General features: G+C 26.9%; 1 protein-coding gene across 1 annotated transcript; it reads left to right on the top strand.

Annotated features, from left to right (window-relative positions):
• Positions 1-2,656: 2,656 nt before the first annotated feature.
• LOC112794856 (cysteine-rich receptor-like protein kinase 3) lies at positions 2,657-9,520 on the top strand. Its single transcript, XM_025836832.3, has 8 exons — positions 2,657-3,174; positions 5,715-6,121; positions 7,034-7,159; positions 7,397-7,524; positions 8,159-8,372; positions 8,495-8,726; positions 8,878-9,034; positions 9,131-9,520. Exons 1-8 carry the CDS (start codon positions 2,774-2,776, stop codon positions 9,479-9,481), a joined length of 2,016 nt encoding a protein of 671 aa, XP_025692617.1. The 5' UTR covers positions 2,657-2,773; the 3' UTR covers positions 9,482-9,520.
• Positions 9,521-11,050: the final 1,530 nt, after the last annotated feature.

The following is an 11,050-nucleotide window of genomic DNA, read 5'->3' as shown; positions in this document are numbered from 1 at the left end:
TGTTGTCTATCTCCTACAATAAAATAAAAGTTGATGGTAATCAGTGGCTAAGAGAATGGGGGGTTGAATCTTAGCCCATTTTTTGCTGTGTAACACTTGCTGCCTTTTAGAATATTTTAGAAGATATTTCTACTTTTTGTCTCGTCACTAGTCAAGAGACATTTTCTTTTTATCTCATAACTGGTGAGGAGATATTTTTAATTTCGTCTTCTATGCAGCAAAAACGGAAATGAAGTAGAAGAGAAAGAGAGAATCACACCAAGATGTATCCTGGTTCAGCTGCTAGGTGTAATGCAACCTACATCCAGTCTCCATCACAACACTGATGGAATTTCACTATAATCTTCTGATTACAAATACCAATGTTCCCTAGGAACTACCTTTCCTATCCGGGACAAGTCCATAATCTATCCCCAAATATGAACTTGACTTGGTCACCTACCAAGCTTTCAACTGCTAAGTGCTAACCCAACTTGCAAGGAGATTCCCACAAAATTATGATACACAACACATAGATGTACAAACGACCTCTAAGACATCTATGGCTTTTTCTTTAATTTTGTACCTTCTGTCTTTTACCTCTCACTGGCTTTTTCTTACAAATCTCACACTATTTGCCTTTTTCACCATGAGACTCAGACAGACAAAATTAAAGAAAAGAATACAAAATAAAACACATTGAAGAAGAACAACTCTGTAAGCTTAGGATAGCTATGAGAACTCTGTGCTTTCTCTCCTTGCTTCAAACCTTAGCCGTTCACCCTTATTATAGAAGGGGAAGCTTCCAAAGTTGAAACCCAGTTCAACCAAGTCACCTTCCTCTTCTTCAATATCAAGACCGGTTCGGACAGAGAGAAGAGAGAGGGAAAACCAAAAGCAAATTAACATGCATTTACCTCTTTCTCATCCCGTCTTATCAAGTTTCATCAATCTGAGCCTTTCATCTTGACTTTGTCTCCAAGAAAGAATTTTGACCCTTGATGAACTCTTGATCCTTAACAGCTCCATCTGTTCTATTTTTGCTTCTCCCTCCATGTAGCTACAATAGCTACCTTCTGTGATGGATGAACAAAAATAGAAACGAGCTTCACCTCAGAGATCTTCTTCTTTGACCGAATCGGATTGCTTCTACTTTAGGCATGAAGATCTTGAATCTTCTTCACCATATCTTGCCTTTAGTGGAAAAGATCTTAACCATGCCATATCTTGGATCTTCTTTTTGCACGGGCCATCGTCACCTTAGCCGCCTATTTCTTGCTAGCCTCTGTGTGATTTTTACTGATAGCTTCTTCCATCTTCATCTTTGATGGAAGTGACAATTTAAAAACAAGAGAGAGAAGACAGAGAAGAGAGAAAGAAACTTTGGAAGCAATGGATAAAATTAAACAAAATTAAATCCTAGTTTCATTCTCCTATGCATAGTAACGTGTAAAGCATTAAAATCAATCAAATCAATTTGAACTTTCTCTTTCCTGTTACCAATGCATGCAATAAATCCAAGTTAATTAAATTTTGAATTCCATAACCCATTGAAGGAATGTAACTGTGGAAAGCATGTACCATTTTCTTTCTTTTTTCTTTAATTTCGAACCAACCATTTTGTTGGATCAAAAGAAAATTATTTTGGACATGTCCAATTGGACGCTGACCAAATATTTTATAAAAATCTATCAATTTAGTCGTTAGGTCATATTGGAAATATAATTTATGTAATCGGGATAAATAACTAATTAAGTTAATAGATTTTCATAAACATATTTGGTCAATATTCAATTAGACATGATATGTATCATGTATGTTGTCAATTAACATTTCACAACATTAATTGTTGATGAAAATTATTAATGGAATGACTGAATGACAAATATGATTAATTTTAAAATTTTGATATACTATAATTTGATTAAGAAATTTTTTTAAAGACAAATTTAAATAATGTCTTAATTTTTAGGTTTAATTACTCTGTTGGTCCCTATAGTTTCGCGAAATTTTCAATTAAGTCCCTATACTTTTTTTCTTTTTAATTGAGTCCTTGCACTAATTTTTTTTTAATTGGGTCCCTACACTTTTTTTCTTTTTATTTAGGTCCCTATACCAATTCTTTTTTTTAGTTGGGTCCCTATAAAATTAAGCTAATTATTACTAAGAGGGACTTAATTGAAAAAAAAAATTAGTGCAGGGATCCAATTAAAAAGAAAAAAAAAGTATAGAGACCTAATTGAAAATTTAATGTGAGTTAAGACAGCTCATAGAAACTTCATGGCCCGCCCAACAGGTATATCAGGAGAGAGGTCAGCTCTCCTCCCAAGATATGTGACACTTTTAAGTAAGATTAATTTTATTTTATCTATTAATTTTAATAGAAATCTTAATCCTAAATAAATTTATTTCTTATAAATATTAAAAATAATATTTTAAAAATATTCTATTAAAATTAATTTAATATAATATTTTATAAAATCTAAAATAAAATTGAACTCGATATTTGAGATGCTATTAATGGAGCATGGAAATTAAATGGTCAATATGAGAATTTGACATAATGGTCGTTTTTCACAAAGGAAAATTCTAAACCATTAGATTAAATCAATGGCTATGATGGGTGTGACATTACTCTCCTCTATCCGGTTACGGATCATAATTCATAAATCACTCTCAAGTCTTCAGCTTTTGTCCCCATCATATAATCCCAAAATATCACAGAAATGAGTATAAAGCTAAATCAAACTTACATTGATAGTTGACTCAGTTCTCTCTCAAAGTCACATATACGATGCTGCAACTCAAGATAGTGACCATAACCGCGATCTGCTTGTGGTGGACATGGCATGATGATCTTCACGGTGCAGTTGTTGTTGTTGCAGATCCACAAACAAATCTAATAAACAAAGGGTGCAGTTCATACTCGCTAAACGGAACAGAGTTGAAGAATTTACATGCCAATGTGAACGGAACTGTTTCAACGATGAGGGGAGAGATAAGGGGAAGTGGAAAGTATTTTGGAACATCACAACAAACAAGGGGAGAGGTAGCAACTTATGCTCTCTTTCAGTGCAGAGATTACCTCTCTCAGAGCGACTGCCTCGCTTGCTTCGACGCCGCCGCCGCGCAGAACCGCAACTGTTCCGATGGTAGTAATGGTGCCAGAGTCACCTTTGACGGCTGTTTTCTAAGGTATGTTTTTTTCTGCCAGAACTTCTTTTTATTTGAAGGTAAACAGTACGATGTCCAGTTAATTTTATGCCAAATTAATAGATAATAACCGTTAAATAATAATTTAATTAAATTTATTAAATTATTTAAACACATTTAGTTTTTAATTTTACACATTTAATTAAATGTATTTGAATTTTTTATATTTAAAATATAATTATATATATATCATTTTTTTATTTTTTTTAAATTTTTATATCATGTCATGATTGTATAATTAAATATAAAAAAATAACTAAAATTATCTTATTTAATTTACAATCTATAATTTTATACATTTAATATTTATAATTGTAATTATAAAATTATTGTAACCAAAGTTAGTGAAAGCATTAAAAGAACAAAAAAGATAAATTAGGGCTGCCTTTGCGCTCTTAAACTTTGGTCCCTAATCATTTTTGATATATATATATAAGGAGAAAATTAATTTTTAATAAAAAGATTAATAAGTTTCTAATATGTTGAACATGAATATTTAATAACTCTCATCTTATGAATAGACAAACACAATAATAATAAAAAAAAATTTTTTATATAAAAAATTAACTACTAAATTAATGTATAAATATATATTATATATTTTATACTTTTAGTATATATTTTAGATAAATAATTAATTAGTGGTGAATTTTTAGTGTATATGTATAATATAATTGAAAAAAGAATGTGTTGAGCTACATGTAAGTTTCTGTTGACTTTGAAATTGGTGGAGGGTGGCCAACTGGTCATCGCCTTCCCTAGGCTTGCTGAGTACAGCTATACCATTTTTTAAAGGTTTATAGTAGATAATCAATGACTCTTTTGAATAATATAAATAAAGGACTTTAAAATCAGTCTAATTTAAGTAAAATACATTATATTCTAAATTATTCACCTAAATTTTAATATTAGAATAACCATATACACAGTTAGTAAATTAAACATTCGATATATCTATTGTTCACATTATTTAATATTTTTATTGTTTATTCATATTTTTTTAAATAATAAAAAGATTATTATTGAGTTAGTTTTGGTACACCATTAATTTATTAGTTGGGTGATGATATCATTCTTGTCTTACTACAAAGATGTATGATTTTTCCATCTTGGGAATCACTATTATTTTAGTTGACTAAATTATTAGAGAATATAATGTAGAGGGTCTAATTTGGTAGTGGTTAATTTTTCAATTTGAATTCAAAATCTTTTAAGTATACAAACACACTTCAATTATTACTCTAAAACTCTCTAATAGAAGTAGAAAATTAATTGAATAATACATTCGAATTGTTAGTGTAATTATTATTAGTTGCCCAAGGTATAGTTGGATTCATTGAACAATCAAGTTGAATCAATTCATTAAACGGAAAAACGCAGATAAAATTGACTTTACCACCCCAACATGTGAACTATTAATTAGTAGTATTTTGAAAACTCAAAAAAGTAAGAGACAAATTTAGAACGTGGAAAAGGTGGAGGACTCCAACCCCTCCCTAACTAATATCCATGGACATGAGAATAACTGAACTAATCGTTGGTTCAATTAGATTAGTTAAAAATTGGTTATTATACAAGACTACACTTGAAAAGTCAAAGAATGCTTGCTTAGATAAAGAGAGATCAAGTATCCACTGATCTTGCAGGAGAGAGTTAGAGAAATAGAGAATAAGTGTTAGGATATAATGTCATACTTGAAAGTAGTTAAAGGAAAAGTCTAGGGACCAGTTAAATTGTTTTTTTTTAATATATACAATATATCTATATACTCTTCGCACACTTATCAAATTTTTTCTCTTCAGTTGTGTTTGATTGGATTTAAACTCTGGACCTTCGAGGTAAAAAGGAAAAAATATACCATGTGAGCTAACAGGTTATTAGAATTTGAATATGTCTTGAATGGGCCGGTTTGTTGAGGGCCTATGAAACTTAATAGACCGGATCCGTTACGGTTATTAAGTTGATTTGGTTCATAACAAAAAAATTCATGTACAACAAATTTTAAAGGAAACAACAAAATTTGTCAAAAAAATGGTAGATGAATTAAATTGGTTTGATTTTTAACAATAAATTGATTAAAGATTATTTTTTTAAAAAATATTTTATTTTATTTTGTATAATTTTTATTTCAATCAATTTTTTACGCTTACAAATTTCTAGTTTTATCGATTTAATGACAGATTTAGTAGTCCAAAAAGGTAAATAAAGTCTAAAATAATAATACATAAATAAAAAGTGGATCTAATTACATCTATTTTTAATCCTAAATAAAACGAAACAACACAAGGATCTATTAATTTATATGTAAACATATATCTATTTAAAATATGCTAAGATAACCCTTTTTTCATAATAAAAAAGTATATTCTTATTATAAGAATGTATATAACTCTGTTCCAGTCTACCCCGGTATGAAACGAACTTAGAGTCATGGAATCCACTTCAAAACTTTTGGAACACCATTATTGGTTATTGTTTGATTATTAACAATTTGGATGATGTTTCCAAAATATATTGATCAGATATGACAGTGATATGTTCTACGAGAAGACCACAGAACCTGGGAACGATGGTGTATTATGTGGGAGCATGCCTACATCGGAAACAGCTACTACTTTTGGTGCAACTGTAACTCAGGCTCTGAAGAATCTCCAATTAGCAACACCAAGAATCAAAGGCTTCTTTGCTGCCACTAAAACACTAGTAGCTAGTGGCGGCGGTTCCGTGTATGCTGTCGCGCAATGTGTGGAAACCGCCACTGAAAGCTCTTGCTTGGATTGCTTGACTTTTGGATTTGTTAACTTGAAGAGTAATTGCATTCCCAACATAGATGGTAGGGCTTATAATGCAGGGTGCTTTATGAGATACTCAAATTTACCCTTCTTTTCTGATAACCAAACCATTGACATCACTCCCTATTTAAACCAAGGTAAACAATTTATTATTATAGAATTAACTAATTGATTATTAATAGGTACTATGATGCTCTGTTTTTCTTTAATCAAGACCAAATAAGAGATACTAAAAAATAAGTAAGAAACTAAATTAAAAAGACAACTAAGTACTCCTAATTTTCTTTACACAAACTCACACATACACATATATAATGAAAAACAAAAATATTATTTACATATTAAAAATCAGACAATAAATCAATTATTATATATTTATATATAAATATATATTATTTAATTTATTTTTAATATATATTTCATATTTTGATATATATTTTATACCAATACCTAATTTAGTGGTTATTTTTTTATGTACGTGCTTGTATGATTGAATAAAAAAATACACACTTTAAATATTCTCCAAGATTTTGTTTAGCAATAATATAAGCTAAAAGATAGATATTGTCATTTTCAAATTGATGGTCACTTTCATTTAAAAAACTTCTTCATAATATATACAAAATATATCTATAATATAATCTTATTAAATTGAAGTAACATTATCCATTTTAGAGTGAAAATATCCTCTCTCTTTACAAGTTATTTGAAGTTCTTTGATTATTTAACAGATTAATTAAGTATGCTTTAATATCTTTTATTATATACTTATAATCTTATTTGATTCAACCATGCTCGCTTATTAAGTGTATATAAAAAAATTAACTATTAAATTAATAATTTGTATAAAATACATATTGAAATATAAAATATCTCTTGAAAATGAATTGAACAGTATAACATATATATTCATACACAAATATATAATAACTATTATAAATTTATAATGACTAACTTATAGTATACACATAATATATTTTTTTTCTTAATTAAAAAAAAATCTCTTAAAATTTAACATGAATACCTTTTTTTTTTGCCTTCTATTATAGGAGGTTCAAGCAATAAATGGGGCATTATTGGTGGTGTTGTTGGAGGCATTGCTCTTTTTGTGATCTTCTTTGCATTATTTTTCTGGTATAAACGATCCAACAAGAAAAAGGAAGAGGTTCATAGAGGTAAAAGTAAAACAACTTGATTTTTTTTTAATAATTTGACATGGTGATTGGGACTGGTTTAATTTCTTAATTAATTATAATTAACCGTTATAATAAAAAGGTTCACGATTTCATGCTTGATATTAGACAACAGTAGACTTTACATGTCTAGGAATACTTATATAAAACCTTCAAATATATTACATTTAATTTACAAAGAAATTATAACTTAATTAATTAACTTTTACTTATTATCAGGTGATATATTGGGGGCAACTGAATTGAAAGGTCCAATTAATTACAGCTATAATGATTTGAAAGCTGCAACAGAAAATTTCAGTGAAAATAATAAACTTGGAGAAGGAGGCTTTGGCGACGTATACAAGGTAAACAATAACACTACTCAATATATTTAATTATTTATAGAATAAATCACCTATTATTAACAAGGGCCCTTGAAGCCCAAATTAATAATATTATTATTGGTAAATCATTTGTATCATCAAATTTGATATTGTCACTTTTTTTGAGACTTTTCTAAATTACTTTTCATCCTTATTATTTTGTTGCCCGTGTTAATGACTAATAAGATAAAATTTTTATTATCAAGATAATTTGAAAATGACATATAATTAAAAAATAATAATTTCATTTCTATATTTTATAATATCACTTTGCATATGATCTTTTTGTATTGTATATTTGTATGAATTTATAAAAAAAATATTATTAAAATAAAATGTCAATATCCATTTTCTAAAAACCGTGACATTACAAATTACAAAGCAGCAATATTCATTAATGTTTTTGATAAATTAACATTGGGTTCCAAAAAACAGGGGAAGCCCATGCAAAAGGTACAACAAAGCCCACAAAAACTAATTGTTAGAAAGAGAAATGAGTAAACAATTTTTTTTTAAGATTAAGATTAAGATTAAAACTAATGCTATATATATGCCACCTCTCTAAAGATTTTTTTTTTTTAAATCATTTCATGTTTAAATTAAATTAACTGGGCAGGGAATTCTGGAAAATGGAAAAGTTGTGGCAGTCAAGAAATTGATTCTAAGCCAATCCAAGAAGATGAAGGATGATTTTGAAACTGAAGTAAAACTTATAAGTAATGTGCATCATCGTAACCTTCTTAGACTTCTTGGATGTTGCAATAAAGGCCAAGAGAGAATCCTTGTTTATGAGTATATGGCAAATAAGAGCCTTGACAAATTCTTATTTGGTCAGTATTATCAATCTCTTAATTATACAACCACTATTACTTAATTACTTCTTCAATCTCTCTTTCATTTTTCTTTTTTAATCTTTATCATATCTTTAATTAATATAAACTATGGTTTATAGGTGACAAAAAAGGTTCCCTTAATTGGAGGCAACGTTACGATATAATTATAGGCACAGCTAAAGGCTTGACATACTTACACGAGGAATTTCATGTTTCTATTATACATCGAGATATAAAAACTAGTAATATTCTTTTGGACGATGAATTTCAACCCAAAATTGCCGATTTCGGATTAGCTAGGCTTTTACCCAGAGATCAATCCCATCTTAGCACAAGATTTGCTGGAACAATGTAAGTCAAAATAAATCAAATAATTTTATTATTTAAAGAATATTTAAATGTGTAATTTACAAATTTTTAGATGCATAAACTTGTTATATATATATTTTTATTCAAAGAGTATTATTTTTATTTTGATATATATATAAAATGGATTTATTAGGGGATATACTGCACCAGAATATGCTATTCATGGCCAATTATCGGAAAAAACCGATGTTTATAGCTATGGAATTGTGGTTCTAGAAATTATAAGTGGTAAAAAATGTACAGAAGTGAACATTGATATTGACGATGGCCAAGAATACCTTCTTCAACAAGTAAGAATTTTATCCTATAATTTGGTATCAATTTTTTTTATTAATAAAAACATTTTATTACCATTTAACTTTTGTTCTTGAATTTATTTTCAACAGGCATGGAAACTATATGAACAAGGCATGCACATTGAGTTAGTGGATGAAAGCATAAACCCTAATGAATATGATAAAGAAGAAGTGAAGAAAATAATAGAAATTGCTTTGTTGTGCACTCAAGCATCAACCACAATGAGACCAGCAATGTCTAAAGTAGTAATCTTACTTAGTAGCAATAATAAGGGCTTATTTGAGAATATTCAACCTTCAATGCCTACTTTTATTGAGTCAAATTTAAAGGCCAGGGAAGATATATTTGCCACAAATAATAATTCCTCTACACCAACTAATTCTAGGGTCAATGTATCCAATGCAACTGTCTCTACTAATTCTATAGTATCAGGTAGATGATTATTAAATATATGGTTAAATATATTTTTTTGCCTTTAACCGTTTGTGATTTTTTTTAAATATTTCTAATTTTTAATTGTATTTAATTTTATTTTAAATATTTTTATTTGTATTAAAATTATCCTTGACAGTTATCTACATTTAAAATATTGGGAATAAAATTAAAAATATTTTGGGATAATTTTGATACAAATCTAAAATATTAAGCACACAACTGAATAAATCGAAAATATTAAAAATAAAATTAAATATTAAAAGTATTTTTGAAAAAAATTATAAATCTTAATGATAAAAAATATATTTTATCTTTAAATATAATTATCAATATTATTGGACCAAAAAAATAGAATATTGGTCTATTTATTATATCTCATAAGTTTTGGATTTTATGTAGTAATCTTATACGTATATTCTGTATCATCCTACCACACAAAGTCTTACGCTTAAGTCATAAAGTAGAGGTGGTAAGGTATTACGACCTCTAAAAAAAAAGGATATGTACATATATATAGTTGAATGAAATCATATCTAGGAGTTTTAAAGGATAAGCTAAACAAAAATGATAAACAGAAAATCGTGACACACTCGCATGGATATTCGTAAAATAGACAAGTAAAATCGAAAAAAAACTGAAAATATATATATACTTATGACTTAAGAAAGCAAGACGTCTTGACTTTCTTTATTATATAAATGCACTTTATGAAAGGAAATTATAATAATTAATTATACTTATAATAGAAGAAAGAATAAATTATAATAACATAATATTATATTACAAAACCTAATATTATATATATATATATATTATAAAACCTAATATTATATATATATTACAAAACCTAATATTATATATTATATATATATATAATATATAATATTAGGTTTTGTAATATATATAATGATTGAAGTATTAGGTTAAATAGTGAATAATAATAATAATAATATATACAAGAACGAACTTTAGTGAATAATATATATATATATATATATATATATATATATATATATATATATATATATATATATATATATATATATATATATATATATATATATATATATATATATATATATATATATATATATAAACGAAAGCGTAGACTAGGTAATCGAAAATAGGAAAGTCAAATAGTTATAATAATAATAATTATAATAATACGATAATAATAATAATTTATATATAAAGTTAATAATATATGAGTTACTAATTTAAATGACATTAGTAATTTAAAGGTGAAAGGTATTTAGTAAAACATTAGTAAAATTAAGCTTAACAAAGAGTACTGATATTTATTCATATCGGCGGATATCGAATTCGATAATAATATTATTAACTAACTTCTATTTTTAAATTAAAATATCAATTACTCAAATTAAAATATACATATAAGTTTCATTACTTATAAGTTAATAGAATTATAATTTTAATTATGTAAAATATTTTATCATAAAAAATATATATATATATATAAGAATATGTATTTGATTGAATTCAAATAGTTATAAAATTAGTTCAATTATTAATAATAAAATAATTTTTAAAAATAAAAAATTCCAATTTATAAA

This window comes from Arachis hypogaea, chromosome 1 (assembly GCF_003086295.3).
Source record: "Arachis hypogaea cultivar Tifrunner chromosome 1, arahy.Tifrunner.gnm2.J5K5, whole genome shotgun sequence".
NCBI lineage: Eukaryota > Viridiplantae > Streptophyta > Magnoliopsida > Fabales > Fabaceae > Arachis > Arachis hypogaea.
Note: the sequence above shows the minus strand (reverse complement) of the source record. Positions and strands in the feature narration are given on the sequence as shown.

Bases quoted from the DNA above. Each gene is read 5' to 3' on its own strand.
- LOC112794856 (XM_025836832.3), top strand. From the start codon at position 2,774: ATGCTGCAACTCAAGATAGTGACCATAACCGCGATCTGCTTGTGGTGG. The intron at 6,122-7,033 runs GTAAACAATTTA...CTTCTATTATAG, and splicing joins CACTCCCTATTTAAACCAAG to GAGGTTCAAGCAATAAATGG. The intron at 8,373-8,494 runs GTCAGTATTATC...TATGGTTTATAG, and splicing joins CCTTGACAAATTCTTATTTG to GTGACAAAAAAGGTTCCCTT.